Here is a 17,888-nt window from a genome sequence, read left to right as displayed (position 1 = left end):
TATTTGTTTTAACTGCAGACTCACTCTGATGGTTCACGTATAATTACACTTTATCCTTTGTAACTGATGTTATCTCAACAAAAGTTTCATTACTCCTGAACAGCCTGAACCAGTGTTACTACCTTTACTACTGTGCCTTGAATGCTCGAGGTATCTGTTCTAAAATCCAATGTGCATTTTGTCTAGGCTTGCTCCTGTGCAGGCAGCTTCCATTGTGGCCCTCTGAAACGTCATGATTTAACTCCACTGTTAACTCCTTCCTCTAACTGTCCCATAGATTGTCAAAACAACACTTAAAGTAAAGGGGTAAAATTGCAAATGCACAAAATCTGTGTTGGTTCAGTTGGAGGCAAATTACAAATCCCTTTTCTTTCTCCCCTTAAGCTGCTCTTCTAAGTCAGAGGAAAGAGGAGGAGGACTCCAGTTCTCATCTTCTTGCCAGATTCCTGCTATGAACCCTTATAAATCATTTATTCCATCCGCATTTTTCTCTGTACAACAGGTCAAGAAGGGCTGGTTCAAATACCAGAGCATGGAATAGACCCGTGAGCATTTCTTTTACACAGGCTTTTCCAAGAGAAAACACTTTCAGCCAGTGCTCTCTGTTGCCTTATTAGGTCCAGGAGAAAGATGTACTCTGGACAGCCATGGCTCTCTCTGCTATTACACCTCTGCTGCATGGGATCATCATTCTCACATATGCATTTTAGTATGCTGAATGAGCATTCAGTCCAGGATGAATGTAGGATCATGCTCTTTGAAGAGGCTGACAGAAAATGTTTAATAAACTCTCCCATAGCCGCTGGGAAGATGATATTTTTCCTTTAAGAATTGCATTTGTAGCTCCAGAGCACAAGAGCCTCACAGAGCTCAGGCAGTAACAGCTGCAGGGCCTGTTTTCAGCTGAACAGGGCCTTGTGTTTAATTTCATTTTTAAAAAATGCAGAAAAGGGGAAGGCCAGGCACAGCACAGAAACTTGTTTCAGAAGCTGCAGGGCAAAGGCAGTCAGTGCACACTGGGCTGAAACAGAGTGAACTACATAAAAACCATCATCCACTATTGGAAGCCTAGTTCCCCTGAGTGCTCTGCACAGAACAATTGCTCCACGCTCCCTGTTTCCAAGAACATAACGTTTGTGCTTGGTGTCCCACCAGGCAGACAGGCCCTGCCAAGACCTTGCCCACCTGAGGTCTGCTCTACCAACTTTCAGCTGCCAGAGCTCATGCCTTCGATGCAAATGTTGTTATATTGCTGTTGGAAACACACATCATTTTGATCTGAAGTGAGAAAGACTTGTGTCAAATTTTTCATGCATAAAATATGATTTGGTACGGATAGGGATGCAGTAGGAGTGTCTCAGGTGTTCCTCTCCTTTCATTCCAACCAGCAAATGATGGGATCCTGTAAGCATATTTAAAATCAGAACCTGTTGAGTGGTATTGAAATGAGATTTAAAGCCTATTCAAGTCCAGAATAATAATGCCATTGAAATCCTAGTAAAATATAATAAATACAATATCATTAATAGTAGCATATGACATGCTGCTATATCATAATAGTTCTATCAGCATCTCAGAAACAGTATGGGAAGACTTGGAGGCTTCCTACATTGTTGGCATGAATTTTACCAGAAGTTTCCTGGTCTCTTTCTTAAAATGCTGGCTCCCAAAGTCGTATGATTATGTAAAAATATCAGCTTTCATTTTAAAAACAAACAATGAAACCAAGATTTCTAGCAATCATTTCTTGTAAGGCTAAGAAATGTGAAACTCTAGGATAAAAAGAAAGTGGCAACTAAAAGAAGCCATCAAATATAATTTTCTGCCACGAGGAGCTGCAATGCTGATGCTTTTTTAATATTTTGATTTGCAGCGTTAACATTTAAAAAATTACAAACCTGGAATATGTGCTCCACAGAAACAATGCAATTATTTCATTCCCCACTTTCTTGCAAGCAGAAAGAACTACCAGATTATCTTACATGTACTATAAAAGAAAAGCACAGCTGCTCATTTGCCTTCAGCTGGAAGCCACAGCAACATCTTTGTATCTCTTGGAAGGTGCGAGTTCAAGGGTATTTCGGGATGTCTAGGAACTAACCCACATTGCTTCAGGGCATCTCAAATGGCTGTTTAAAATGTATGAACTAAGTCTGTGCAAAAATAGGTGTATTCCCTCCACATTACATGCTGTTTCCTGCAGACAGCTATTAAGGGACAGTAGCAATTTCTTTTTTTCATGTCACTGACATTAGAAGGCAATTTTGACTGCTAAGAAGCAAATGAAAAACAGTTTCATTTTATATATATATATATAAGTATATATATATATATATATATATATATATATATATATTTTTTTTTTTTAGTTGTTTTCTTAAAAAAATCCCTTTCCTGAGTAAATGTTATCATTCCAGTGAAGGTAAAGCTGTTCCTCATGCATGGCAGCAAAGCTCTGTAGAACAAGCTGTCAAGTTGAAAAATGAGGAGAAAGAGGAATTGCAAAAAGGATACCTTTGAGTAAGAAACAAACATACTCCAGGACTATCACTTCTTTATTTGGAGGTTTATAATAATTTTACAGTATGGTCAACTATCTTCTGATGCCCAGGATCATTCCCCAGTGCTATTCCATTTTACCTTCTTAGCTAGCATGTACTTCTCCACTTCTGTTTACGCCAGTTTGTAAGCTGAAGCACCCTTTGTGACTTGTAAGTGGTACTGAAGTGCACAATACTGACATACTAGCTTGCCAGTACAGCCAGACCATCAGAAAAAAAAACTGTTCTTACTTGAAATCATTGGCTGTTAAGCAGTAGATCCTTCAAGCACGAACATGCTGTTGACAAGGTAATTATTCACGCCAATCAAATTTCTACGGAAATCAATTGCAGAACTCCCACTTAGCTTAGCAGGAATTTGGGGGGGTGGGGACAAAAGCCACAGGGAAGCACAGAGTCATTCCCAGACGTCTTCTTAGCACACACTGTATGTTTAACTTTGCAAGTGGATGCCAGAACATGAATCATGTGCACGCACCACACCTTTTGTTTATCTGCAAATGTCCTAATGTCCTGTGCTTACAGAAAGGCACTGGCAGGTAAAGGTTTCCATTTCTCTGATAGCAGAATGGGATAAATCCTTCTGCTACTGCAGGGAAAAAAAAAAAAAAAAAAAAAAAAAAAAAGATGACCTATTTTTCAAAGCACATAAACAAATTGCTCGTAGAGAGAAATCAGTCCTCACAACAACGCACTAGCAGAGGAAAGCTGCCAAGTAACTTTAGTCACAGGCATGGAACACAATAAATCATACACACTTACTATAGAAGAATCCAAGTGAAAATGAATTCTCAGAGAGACTTGGACAGTATGTCATGCACGTTTTTGTTTGAGCAAAGAGAGCACGAGAGGGGCAGCAATGTAAGGTAGCCATGCAGGTATGCCTCTGTGTCTGCACCTGGCAACTTTTTCTAACACCCAACAAGGGTACCAAGAGCATAAATATTTTAGAAATACCATATACCCTTCCTGTACCAGAGGCAAGAAGTGTTTTAAGGACCATAGGACAAAGTATTTTGTACAACAACACTTTCTCTTCCCAAAAGTACCACAAAGTCAAACCAAGCTGGGTTGCTCTGTGTCAGGAAGGAGTGCTGTCTCAGTGAGTGTATGAGCCCAAAGTACCAGGGTTAGGGGAAGACAAATGGGCTGCTCTGTTAGCTGGCCGCGTCTCACAAGTGTAACTACAGCGGCGTCAGTAGAGTTGTTGTTAATTTATGTTGGTTTGCCATCAGAAACACACCCTGTGAAGTGCCTGGTCTGCTTCCAGGCAACTCCTGGCAAAGCATCGCTGGCAGGAAGAAAGCCGAAGATGGTATTATGGGTCACTCCTTTCCTCAGCATGAGGCCTGGTTGACTCTGTCCAACTAGACTTTTCCTCGCTGTTAAAGCAGCACTGGGTTTGTCTTGCACTTATTCTAAGTTGAAATTCTGAACTTGTGTTACAGTAGAGGAAATGATATATGTATTTATGTATATGATATATATATATGTGATATGCGTGTGTGTGTGTGTGTGATATATGTGTGATATATATATATTTATGTATATGATATATATATATATTTATGTACATATATATACACCCAGCCATAGTACTTTCAACACAAACACTAGAAAAACTGCATTACAGTTACATCAGCCCTATAAGGGAAAAGATTACACTCAAGAAACAGTTCTGTTTTACTTGTATAGCTGTAACTGAACAAACAAGTTGTGACAGCAAAGCCTTGAGTCAAAAATCAAGATTAAGCCTGAACTAGCAGGATGATGTGGGAAAAGTCTTTGGAGTGGTTTTTGCTTTCAGCAAACAGAATTTCAAAATCTAAAAATGTGACTTTGAGAGAGAAGGTGTTTTTACCAAGGTAATCATCTCAACTGGAATTGCAAACTATCCACAGGCAAACTACCTGGTCACATTTAGCTATGGGCCAGTTAACAAATCCTTGTGGTGGCTCACATGTCTGTATTTCAGTGAAGGAGAAAACATTATTTGCTCTTTTCTTCAAGGGCCCTCTTGGTGCTACAGTCAGCTGCATATTAAAATACACTATATGTGTCTGTGAGAGATAAGAGGAAAGATAAAAGCATTGGGAGACCAGCCAGCATTCTACTACACGCAACTCAAACGGCACCAACGATGTACAGGGATGGTTTCCAGGAGGAAGCCGGAAGCACTGCTGAAAATTTTATTTAACCCACAGTCATTTATAGCACTTCTTTATGAAAACAAGTTACCTCCAAGAGTAGCAGTTAAAATAGTATTTGCTTGTTGCTACGGACAGGGGTGAAATGATAGTTAAAATGTCAAGTTGTTCAAGGTCAGAGGAGAAGGACATCAAAGAGAAATCAAAGCTTTGGATTTACAGATACAGAGGGAAGGTGGAAGAAGGGGAAACACAGCCCTAAATTGAAGTGCTAATGTTAAGAAGCAAGATCAGTGTCTGCTGGTGGGGAATTTCCATGCGGTATAAACGGATAAAGATATAAGAATGCACATTAAAGGCAGAGATAGAAAATACAGGCAAACTAATACAACCTAACCACATAATCTCCAGAGACATTCACTTGGAAGAAAAACACTTTGTGAGGATTTCCTGAAAACAATTAAGCAGCCTATTACTTGTTTCTCTCTACCTCCCATCTGTATATGACCAGTAGCCACAAGCCAGTTTTGCAGTATCCCTCACATTACAGTTCTCTCTTTGACACTGTATCATCTACTTCACCAGTGGTCTGACAAGGTGAAAAAAATAACCATCTGTACAGTGCACTGAACATTGAAAACACCATACTATGTATAACTAAAGATCTGGAGAAGAAAATGTAATGTTCTGACAGGACACTACATACGTGCCAATAGAATACCCATTTTAGCTTCACACATCAGTTGGGCATATGCAAGCACTGAGTTATAAGAACGGCACTAGCAACAGTGATGATAAATTGAGTTGACAGAGGTGGAAAAAAATGTCAAAGCAAGAAAAGCATCCTGAATATTCAGGATTCTCTTTGTGGTATTTCATACAGAGGATACTTCTTGAAGAATTGCTTTGTTACTTTGAAAGCACTATTAGAAGCTGGACTTCATATTATTCTACCTAAAGGGAAAGGAATTGTAATCAAGTGAAAGTGATAACTAACAAACCTTATGTTAGTGATTTTTTTGTTAGCCACTCTCTCAGATAAAAGCTTGCATAAAGTGCAATTAAAATTTGCCTTGCAAAGAAAAGCTTTAGAACATTTCTCCTTTGTGAATACAATTTATCAAGATGAATGACCTAAGAAAGTTTGCTTAGGGGAATGAATAATGGCTGGGAACTGATAAAGATGTGAGTAAGAACTTAACTGGGGAGAGCCCTGGGAAATGACATAAAAACATAAAAACAAAAATAATTGATAATGTCAGAAAACACTGCTGAAAAGAATTTGAATACAAAAAGAGGATAATTAAATGTAGGGATACACAGAAAGGTTGCAAAACCATATAATTTTCCTATGGTAAATTTGCCACTGAACACACCAGTCTAGCAATAATACTGTGGGTTTGTGCTGAATTTAAACAGGAAGACTAAATTTTTTGTGACCTCATCTGGAAGCTATCTAAGAATAAGGGCAGCATAAGCATTTCAAGAGAATTTCGTATGCAACTTAAGAAAGCCGCCATAAATGTAACTATGAGAAGGCATTCCTAAAAAGAACAACCTGAAAAGCCACAGACAAGTTGTCCACAGAGTTTCTGCAGAAGATTCACAATATAAGAAATCACCCTTGTTTGATTAAAAAAATAAATAAATAGAATTTTTAGATGGCTGTTCTGAAAGTAGTGCCTCCTGTTTTATTATGGCAGCCCACACCATCAGACGTGGATGTTGGTGTTATGGCAGTAGTGGATGAATCTTCCAGTCCATATTCTGTTAGATTTTGTTTTTGTGTGACAGATGGCAGCAGAGGAGCAGCCTGACAGAATGGCATCTGACATGGAAGTGCAAATGAAGCAAAGGTGTGTCACTGAATTCCCCTATATGGAAAAAAATGGAGGTGGCCAGCAGTGCTGATAACAACAAGAAGGACAATCTGCATCCTGGGTGGAGACACACAAATGTCACACCACAGAATTTAGGGCATCTTGATCAGCTCATCCACATGAATCAGGGGATTATGACTGTGGAACTGTGTAAAGAGCTGAATATTAGCTTCAGTGCATTGGAAATTATGGTGGCAATGCTGGAAAACCGCAGAGTTTGGACGAGGTGGGACCCATGAATGTTTACACAGAAACAGAAAGAACACCTTATTCAAGCTTGTCAGGCCATTTTGAACAAGGCTCAAAGTGGTAGTTTTCTAGATCATATCACTACTGGTGATGAGATGTGGGATTATCACTAGGAACCGGAGTCAAAACAGTAGTCCAAGGTATGGCAACATGTGAATTACCTTGAGAAGAAAAAGTTCAAAATGCAAACCTCAGAAGGTAAATTAATGTGCTCTGTCTTTTGGGATAGGAAAGGGCTAATCCTTTTGGATTCCCTGAAATCTGGACAAATCATTGACTATGACTGCTACATCATGATGCTAACTAAGCTGAAAGCTTGAACTTCCAGAGTCAGGCCAGAGATCTTTCTCTTGCAAGATAATAACGCCAGGCACCTTACCAGAATGAAGACTGTGGATCACATTTCCAGTCCTGGCTGGACTGCACTACCTCACACATCATATAGTGTATATTTGGTGCCTTCTGACTTTCATCTGTTCAGCTGATGAAAGATGGTCTGCATGTGCAGCATTGTCCTAGCAGTGATGCCGCCACAGCACCTGTGGGTCACCTCTCTTGGTGCAGATCTTTACTATTGTGGCATTCAAGCTTTTGTTCACCACAGGCATAAATGTGTAGCTAATGGTGGTGACTGTGTTGAAAAAGAGTGTTTTGAAGCTAAGAATTGCTCTATTCAATAGTGTTATTGTACTCTTTTTATGTGTTGTTTCTATGGAAATAAATAGGAGGCATTACTACTAGAGCTACATACATAAAACAGTACAGAAGGCTAATAGCCATCTTAAACGCTATTATTGCTTTTCTCAGAGAAAAAGCTGTTAGAGTATGTTTGAATGCCAATGAATCAAGGTAACACCTTAATAGGGTATCCTAGTTGAGCAAACATGGAGAGATAACACAAAGTCGTCCTGAAAATTTATCTTACACAATTTTATCTTATCTTAGTCCATATCATCCTCATACAGGACATATCAAATACTCTTTTGTGGGGGACAGCTCATTGATAATTCTACAAAATCTTCGCAGAACCCCAGAATGGATACTCCTGGAAGGACTTGTGGAGATCTCCTGGTCCAACTCCTGCACAAGCAGGGCCACCCAGAGCAGGCTTTCCAGGATGATGTACAAGTGGATATTGAATAGCTTCACAGCTTCCCTGGGAAACTTATGCCAGTGTTCAGTTGCCCGCACAGTACAAATATTCTTCCTGATGCTCTAACAGAATTTCTTGCGTTCCAGTTTGTGCACCACTGGAAAGAGCCCAGTATCATCTTCTGGGCACCCTTCCTTTGGGTATTTATAGACATTGGTGAGATTCCCCTCGATCTTCCTATTCTCCAGACTGAACAGTCCCAGTTCTCTCAGCCTCTTCCCACAGGAACAGTACTCCACAACCCTCAGCATCTTGGTGGTCCTCTGCTGGATTCTTTCCAGTATGTCCTAGTCTCTCTTATACCGGGGAGCCCAGATCTGGACACAGTACTCCATGAATGGCTTCACCAGTGCTGAGCAGACAGGATCACCTCTCTTGTCATGCTGGTGATGCTGTGCCAAGTGCAGCCAAGAACACCATTAGCCTTCTTAGTAGGAAAAGCACATTGCTAGCTCATACTCAGCTTGGTGTCATCCAGTACTCCTGGGTCCTTTTCCACAGCAACTTCTCATGAGAATGTTTTTATTTAATAAGGTAATGAAATATAAAACCTGTATATAAGCCAAAGGTAAAAACACCAAGCACAATGGGACTTGCTTGGTAGAACCTGAAATCAAAAATGGTTTTGATAAATTCTAGGAATGAACAGAAATTAATAAAATAGCACTCCACACAGATGTGTGAAAAGCAAAAGCTGCTAAAAATGAAGAGTAACAAACTGGTGGATTATAAATTGAGTAGACTTTAAATTACAGTGTTGGTACAAAGAAAGAAGCGTAATTCTGGGACACACTAACAAAAGTGCGATACATGTGGGGAACAGGAAGTGGCAGTTTCCTTTTTAATGGCAGAATGAAGGCCACGGTGGGACAATTATGTAATTTGGAGTGCCGTGATTGAAGAAGGCTGAAGATAAATTGGAAAGAGGCCAAGCATGTAAGTGGTATGAAAAGCACGACCCAGGAGGAGAGGTTGAAATGGTTTGTTTAGTCTAGAAATGGAAGATTGGTTGGAGAAAAGTGGATAAAATGATGGTAAAAAGAGTGGAATTTTTTTTTATTTAAATGCTGAGTTGTACAAGAATATTCAGTGAGTTAACCTGATGTGCAGAATGTAAGATTTGAATTTATATAAGTATGCTTCTAAATTCAGATAGCCCTGAACATGACAAGAGATTTCTGTGATGCAAGTGCCAAATAAATGTATTCAAGAATCATTTTAGCATGGAAAACACTGATAGTAACGCTGACAGTTACTGTTAATGAGATCCAGGTGTTACTGAACATGAAGACCAATACTTCTTTTTCATCAAATATTCAGACACTTAAGAATTAATACAAATTTTAAGATGGTTAATGATGTTATAAAATGTCTGATCATAGAAAATAAACTTGGATGGCATGACCATAAGTAGGCTATACAACAAGCAGGTGAGCTCTGGGGTTTACAGATTCCAACACCCTGAAATTTTTTCTACAAATGCTGAGAAATTTATCAGGAATCTGCATCAGAAAAGAGGATAACAAAATGCGCAGAAGAGGCTTCAGATATGACTGGATGTCTAACTATATTTCAACTATATATTTGGAGCAAGCAGGCGTTTTTGAAATAATGGGAAAAGATACGGAGAAGCAAAGATGTATCTTCAAGATCAAGAAGTAAAGAGTAATTAATAATTAATGTTGAAGAGAGGCTGGAAAAAATTACTGGCAGGGATAATCCTTGAAATGTGTCTTGCTTGATAATGTTTTGATAACTTGGCATAAAGTACGGAGAGTTTCTACTGAAATCTGACAATAAGAAAAAGCTGGAAGACGTTTACAGGAGAGAATGGAGATATCACACAAGGAAAGCCACATCATTCTGAAGTCTTACATAATGCATGTAGGATAAGTTGTACACAAAGACCGTTTCAGTCTTGTACTTTGGTAATAATAATAAAACTTCCTAATATAAACAGGAAAATCTACATTTGGAATTGTCCACAGAAAAGAAGAAGGTAGGCACAAGCAGTTATTACAAAATAATTAGGAGCTTCTAGTGGGGTACAGCTGTAAATAAAGCAAATGTTGTTCTGTGTCATATCACAAGACATACTTCTGACAGATACAGGGTAGAGCCAGAGCTAGTACAAAGACATGAGAACAATGTCTATGTATGACTAGGTACAATTATAATTACCACTCCCCAGGGATACACAATTAAAGCATAAAAGGACAGAGGTTAGCAGGTTGATGAGAGAATATTTTACAAGCTAAATTAGAAAGGCTTTGGTTTATTAGAGTAGCAAGAGAATAGCTAAGAAGGGATATAATGGTTGATTGTAAATACATTAAAGGAATTAAGTATTTAATCTAAATAATAGTACTGGCACAAAAACAAAGAAACATAAATCAACCAGGAGTGTGAATAGAAATCAGAAATACTAATCATTAAAGCAAAGGAGTATTTGAACTGCCTTTCACTGGAACGAATGGGGACAGAAAAACTAACTGCTTTTAGTGCACACAGTGTGCTTAGGGAAGGGGTGTTGGTAACAATTTCATGGTCTAAGAATGTTCCATCATAGTGTTTCCAAGTTATTATTTTTTTTTTTTTTAGAAATCATGATCTTTTTAATCTATTTCCACCAAGATAGGACATGAAATGTTCAGTTTTATTTGGGTGTTAGAAAACAATGTAAACTTTCTATTACGATACTAAAGCACTGGACAAACTTGCTAAGAAAGTTTTCAAGAACCACTTGAGCAAATATTTGGTATGGCTTGTCTGGGTATGCTTGGACAGGAGTGAGTCTTTTGAGGTCCCTTCCAATCCTGAATTTCTGTGAAATATGTCAGCTCATATTGTTCCACACTTTGCCCTAGCAAAACAGCTAAAACCCCAAGCTGTTTCAAAGAAAGCCATTGAGTAATTTACACTCTGTAACTTTTGGATATATTTGCAGTGATACATTATTTATTATTTTTGCAGCTAGGAAATTCATAAAGCAAATCCTGTTCTCCGCAGGAGATTGGAAGCTTTTGGTTTTTATATTGGAATAGGCTACATATACATAAAACAAAATACTATTATTTTATCTAGTTTTCTCTAGCAGAGAAAATGTAGTTTGATGTGAGCTCCACTGTAAAATGCTTTTCTCCTCTGAATTTCCTCCTAGAGTGGCAACAGGATTCTGTGTTCCATCATCTTGGACCACTACCAAGGACCATCAATAATAAACTACGATGATGAGAATGGCAAAACTTGTATGCACATTGCTGCTGCTGCGGGCTACAGTGATATAATCAGTGAGCTGGCTAAGGTCCCGGAGTGCAACCTGCAGGCCCTTGATGTAGACGACAGGTAACCATGGAAACCCTGAAACTGAAATTGCTGCTTCCTTTCTATTAACCTGAGACTAGGTCTGTTTATTCTATAATCATGTTTCCTGTTTCACAGGCCATGGCCTAGTTAATGAACCGCACTTGCAGAGAACTGTGTTTGCTCAGAAGCCCTGCAAAGCAGGCCGACTCACATCTATCACACTGAGTACAACAACTGGCTACTAGGAATGTTTTTTAACTTTGTGTTTCTGGTAGGAAATGATAAGATTATATACGAAAGGACTTTGTTGCCACTTGACTTAACTTCTTCCAATCAAACTGGACATTCTTCTCAAAACAATGGAACAGGATCCTGCTGCTGGGTCTGTGATCCACTGTTATTTGCATTCAAGAAATGTCAATATTTCCTTATTACAGTTAAAATGCTAACACAGTATTCTGAAAAGATACCATCAGGAGTCCCTCCCCTTCCATTCTCACTCAATCCTTACCATGATTATACCCTTCTATCATAAATCCCTGTATCAAACCACACTGGCCTCCCACAGAACTTTGCTTCTAATTTAATTAATGCAAACAGACTCAACTGGCCACTCTGAGCTGAGCTTTGTGGAGCAAAAGCCAAAGTTTTCTTGGCTTAAGTTTTAAGGTACTTAAAATAATATCATTCTTCATGGAAAAGTCCAATGAAATGGAGCAGAAATAAAATCAACACAGTTCTGGAGACATTTCTAAACATCAGAAAAATGTAAAAGAGAAGGTTCTATTTCTATGAAAAGGAGGAAGGGAGTAGCTTAAGTACACCTAGCAGTTTTAGGGGAAAAAAACTCCTATTATGTGTCCTTAGCTATTTCCATAGAAGGTATCACACTTGGAGAAGGGAAAAGATAAGCTGTTAACTATAAATACATAGTACATTTCCATTCTATTATGTTTCCTACTGCATTCAACTGAAATCACTGGGACTGCAGCAGGCATAGAGAAGTCATCTTTATTCTTTCTTGTAGTTTCCTTGTGGTACTTTCCATGCTTTTAGAAATTTAGCAAGTAATACTACAGTTCTGAAACTGGACATTAGTTTCCAATGGTGTGCATCCTCTGCCAACGAGAAAATCAGGGTGATTCTCCCACCAAATTTAGGACAACTATATCTGATCCAGTCTGTGCCCAGCAAAGAGCACAGAAGTTGTCAAAGGGCTAATTACAGCCTGTTAGATGTCCAGTCCTTCTCACTGTTGTAGGGAGGCTTCTTCAGCTAATACTTTCCTGGAGAGTCCTAAGCCAGCCACTGTTAATTGTGTTTGGTCTAAGAGTGAGGAGTGCTTTTCCCTGTGCAGTGCACAATACAAAGAGTTCTTTCAAATTCTGCTCTGAAAACTTCAGGTGCTCCTTCTACTCTATAACGCCACAAATGAAACTGATGCTACTATATACCACATACAGGCATCCTACAGCTTCATATCTACCTTTAATACAGCTAAAAAAATGCATGTAGACAGACGCTGATCTTTGGTTTTACTCCTTTTACTGGGAGCTACATCAGTGGGGGATAAACCAGTGTGAAGCAGTATAGAAACACGCCTCATTGTGTCTTTAATACTCCCAATAATGTATTTATTAATCTGTTTTAATGATATTCTCTTTTCCCTAGGACACCTTTGCACTGGGCTGCAGCAGCAGGGAAAGCTGACTGTGTGCAGACACTTCTAGAACTGGGGATAGACAGCAGCCCTCGAGACATCAATGAAAACACTCCTCTGACATATGCAGTGTACTGTGGTCACACGGCATGCATTAAACTGCTGTCTCAGGAGAACAGGTAAAGCAGGAGCTCACATCTTGCTCACATGTCATTACTGACTAAAAAAGAAATTAATAGTGTTTATTAGTATTATTAGTATTAGCAATTGTAAGTATTATTTCTGTATGCTACTGAAGGGTTTGAGCCCTGTGTGGTGGTTCAGTTCACATGCAATACACAACCCAAATTTTCCACCAAAATAGCAACACTAAAATTAGTCATCTTCTGAAGACTCATCTCTGCGGTCACAGTGCTGGTCTTCCAGTCAGCAGAGGGTTCTGAACAAAGAAAATGTGGGCATAGATGTTGCTCAGTCACCTTTGTGCATGAAGTCTGCATAGTTTCAAACTTCAGACACGTGCTTTCCATGTTTTTGAAATCTATATACATTAGCTGTGTGTTCGTATAATCAGAGAGATAGATCGAACAAAAAGCAGCTTTGCCAGACAGACAGTGAAATAAATCTCATGTTTTCATCCTCAGAATAAGGGCTTCCAAATAATTTCCTAGCCTTCCTTAGCTGTCTGCTTCAATTATCTCATCTTAACCAGTTTCCTTTTTTTTTTCTTTTTGCTGTTAAAAAATATAATTCTTCCGCCATTGCTCACGATTTTCCTCTCTCTTTATATTTCTCAACTGCTGTCATTTAATTAATTTCAGTTTTTCAGTGTTGGCAAATGAGCACACACTTAAAAGACAGTTATCGCATTTCTTTGAGCTTGCCCCTGCTTTTCAGTCAGCCGTCAGTATTATTTCCTTTGTTACAGAATGGTGAGACAGGGGTAATGTTACATCTCCTCCTCCTTCTCCCCCTGCTGTGCTGTGCTCTGTTTGTCTGAGTAGGCCTGCAAATTTTATTAGTCAAAATCTCATCTAAAAATCTCTACAGCAACACCACTGTAGGTAATTATCTTGACAGGTCTTCTGGAATTGTGCTGGGCCTGCTCAGTACATGGGTTAGAGACTTTGAAAAATAATAATGATAATAAAAGCAAGGCAAGGCAAGGCTAGGAAAAGAAGTGAAAATGAAGGAAAAGAATGTAACATAGTGTCTTTTTCACAGAGTTAGCAATGACTGTGCTGCTGGAAATCATGTTTTCTGAATAAGACAGAATACACTGACCACTTGGTTTTAAAGATCCTAGGGTGTTCTTATTATCGGATCTTGCTTTACATTTGGAATAATGATTTTGCAGCTGGTAGGCGCTGAAGCCAGAATAGTTTGTTTTTATTCCTGACAGCTGTGCTGAGCCTGCTTTAAGGTAAGTGTAAGGCAACAACACCATCAGAGTCAGTGAAGTAATGTACTATCATTTTCAGCCTTTGTTAACTATAAATTTGTAGTCCTCATTTTCTGCCTCCTTGAACCACCCCTAGAAATGTATCTGAACAGTATGTACCCCATCTCACAGGCTAACAAAGGCAGTACTTGATTCATTATTTGGTGAATAATTGCATCACATTTTGATTTGTACTTCCACTAGATCTGAGTTAGTTCATCAGTTTCCCCCTCAGAACAATAAACTCTTTAAGAAAGAAGGAAGATTCAGTATGCTGAATCACATCTTCTGCAAAAAGAAGAAAGAGAATCAGAAAACCATTCAGAAAGACATAAGCAGAGACCAATCTGCTACAGAGGAGACCTCTGAAGTAGACGATATCATCACCACTTTTGATTGCATTATGGATACAAGCTGCAAAGACATTCCAGATGAGCATGTGACCAATACTGACTTTAAAAGAAGGACCGCAGACACAAAGTACCTCATACCAGAAAAGAAGCCAGCAGAATGTCATGGACTTCTGCCCATCAGAACCCAGAGCCTTCCCCCAATCACTGCTGGCAATTCCTTCCTAACTGCTGCCCAGAGCACAACATCAAGCATGTCCTTCAGCACCAGCACCCACCATTTTGCACACAAGTCTCAAAAGAGTAGGAGTGAACATGACTTGCTGGATAACAGAAGCAGCTGCTTGGCTTTGCTGGATAACCCTTGGAATACAAAACCTAACCAATTACTCTCTCATAAAGCCTGTATTAAAACTCCTTCAGACAAAGTGATAAATGGCTTAAACTCTGATAGATCTCATCATGTGCTTTTGTGCCCTCCCCACCTTCCCTCACTTCCTAGTTCTCCATCAGGTAATTTCCTTCTTCTATCTCTTTCTTATCATATAATCCCTACTGATATGGCAAGCTGGGAAAGAAAAAAAAACAGGTAAGTCAGCCCTATGGTTTAATACTTTTTCAGTTTCTTCTCCTTGTACACGCAGGAAATGGATTCAGTGATCCTTACAGGTCCCTTCCAATCTGGGATAGTCCATGATTTTAAGCAGTCACAACCGCAGATAACGTATGTACAGAAGATCAGCTGACAGCTAAAAGAGAGAAGCTTAGGTGTGGGAAATCAGAGATCTGAGTAGATATCAGAGCTCTAATTATGAGAATTGGAGATCTGATTATGCCTAACAGCAAAATTACATGTAGTTAGGAAACAAGGAAGGTACCTGAGCAAGCTAAGTGCCTGCAGATCACATAACATGTTTTGTGAATTGCAAGTTAATATCTGCTGGCCCACACACTGCTTTGTGTCCACATTTAACCCTGGAACTGGATATGCAAGGGAATTGTGCTGTATTCAAGTCTCTAACTGTGCCAAGAGCTGCTTCTCAGTCTAAACAGGTAAGCCCATGTGTGCCATGCTGTGCAACTTTACCATGCATCCGTTTCCTCCTGCAGGCATGTGCTAACTCTGAGGCATAGCATCACTCCTTTCCTCTCTCCCAGCCCTGACAGCCATATCCTTGGTTAATGTGCTGTGCTTAGGTTTCTTCTGTGGCTGAATTCAAGTTTCTAAATTTACAGAGAGAGTAAATGCTTTTTATGCTGTGGTCTGGAAACGATAATGTACCAATACTGAAGCAGAGTAAAATAATTCTGAAAGAAGCTTGAAACTGGGGCCTGGAGTTTAGTACTTTGACTCATATCCATGTTTGAATGAATCTTGATGTATGGCCTATATGTGCTGGAGTTCACTTTGGCGTATCAGTTTCTCAGACTTCATTTCCTTTGAGATTAGTCACATGCCGAAATTAAACACATCTAGCATGCCTTCCAACTACTGTAATATCCAGTTGAAAATGAAGCAAGCAAGAGCAGCTGCCAAACTCACCAGTACATCATTACAAGGAGTAAACATTACATAATAAATTAATCTAACCTCCTCTCAGCAAACATGAGCTGTTATCCTCCAGAGAAATGAACAGAAACCCATTCTGAGAGGATGAGAGGAGCCCGCATTTAAGTCAGGTCACCGTCGAGCTCTGTGTGACACAGCAAACAGTGCTAACTTGTGAGTGAATAGAATGATAGAATGGGAAATCTAGATTGAATTCTCTAATAGTAAGAGAAGATAAGGCGATTTCAGAAATTCAGGTAGTTTTACATTGTGCAAATCAAGGCTGGAAATAGTTTTCCAGCATAAAAAGGAGCTATTCAAAAAGTTCCACTTCCTGAACATCAGGCCAAGTTCCTGAAAACTAAACAGACCTGGTTTATAGGCATAACTACTTTTTTACTGTGCATTCTTCAGCTGTTCACACAGCCATACAAACCCCAACCTCCATATGACTGTCAAGGAATGTTCCAGCATAATTCTTTCTATGCTGAGGTCCGCAAGCTTTAGCTCACATGTAGAAGACAAGAAAACCTGCAGGGCTTCCTTGCAACCTAAATCTAAACATTTGTGTGTTCAGCAGGAGGAGGAATTAGCTAAAAGTGGGTAAACCAAACCTGAGGATGATTATGGGGAACGTTTTTCTGACAGAATCAGTTAGACTATGAATACGTTTGATGGGAAAACACCTACCACGGTATTTAATACACGATCGTAGATTTTTCTTATGACTTTAGCATACCATATGATTAAATCCTTGCTTGCTGTGGATAGAAAGACAGGTGAGTTACTATGAACATCTTATGGAGAAAAAAAAAAACAAAACACAGCCAGGCAAATGACTGAGAACAGACACTCAGGGCTTCATTCTTTGCAGTCGGATTCAGTAGAGGAAAAGCAGTCTGTATGCATGAATGAGAGCAAAAACCTATAAATTACCTTCTAATTATTACACAAGGAGTTGTTTTTCTATGTCCAAAGAAAAAACAGATCTCTGACAGTTTATTATCTGCCTCTGAAGAAAGGAAGCCTGAGACTGCTGCTATCTCAGTCCTCTGTGTACCTGCTGCCTTTAACAAATCTTTCCAACAATGAAAAGATTCCTGCAGGCAGCATGAAGGACTTCCATTGAAGCAAGTGCAACAAGAGCATGTAAGGATGCAGAGAACGTTTGTCATATGTGCGCTGCACAACCCAGATATGGGCTAAATCTTTTTCATAATAAAAGGAACGGCTTACTCCCTTTCATGCTCGTGTGGTTTAAATCTATCTGCCCTTGTAATTAAAGCTACCTCCCTTGCTGTGAATTAGAGCTGCAAGGGCCTTTATGAGCTTCAGGGCCTCCAGGTCTCCAGCACACACATAAGTGCTGTGCCTGCATGGATTGCAGAGATCAGGAGTAGAGTAAGCCTGGCTCCCACCCAGCCTGCAGTGCTGCACAGGCAGTTCTCCCAGAAAGAGATTTCCTCATTGCTGTTTTACTGCAGGAGGCCTAGCTGAGGGGGAAAACAACATCTGGTCTTTGATGGATGCTGAAGTCTTAATATTCTGTTTCTCAAGACTGTGATGGTTCCATGTAGTCTTCTAATCATGAT

The 17,888-nt window shown here is 39.4% G+C and overlaps 1 protein-coding gene across 4 annotated transcripts in view; it reads left to right on the top strand.

Moving 5' to 3' along the window:
• ANKRD55 (ankyrin repeat domain 55) overlaps positions 1-17,888 on the top strand; it is a 49,391-nt gene that overhangs the window by 19,020 nt on the left and 12,483 nt on the right. For all 4 annotated transcript variants that reach the window (XM_072359563.1, XM_072359565.1, XM_072359566.1 and 1 more), the window contains 3 exons: positions 11,151-11,335; positions 12,968-13,135; positions 14,602-15,260. In XM_072359563.1, the coding sequence (XP_072215664.1) occupies positions 11,151-11,335; positions 12,968-13,135; positions 14,602-15,260 (1,012 nt within the window). The remainder of the gene's footprint in view (positions 1-11,150; positions 11,336-12,967; positions 13,136-14,601; positions 15,261-17,888) is intronic.

This window comes from Excalfactoria chinensis, chromosome Z, assembly GCF_039878825.1.
Source record: "Excalfactoria chinensis isolate bCotChi1 chromosome Z, bCotChi1.hap2, whole genome shotgun sequence".
NCBI lineage: Eukaryota > Metazoa > Chordata > Aves > Galliformes > Phasianidae > Excalfactoria > Excalfactoria chinensis.
Note: the sequence above shows the minus strand (reverse complement) of the source record. Positions and strands in the feature narration are given on the sequence as shown.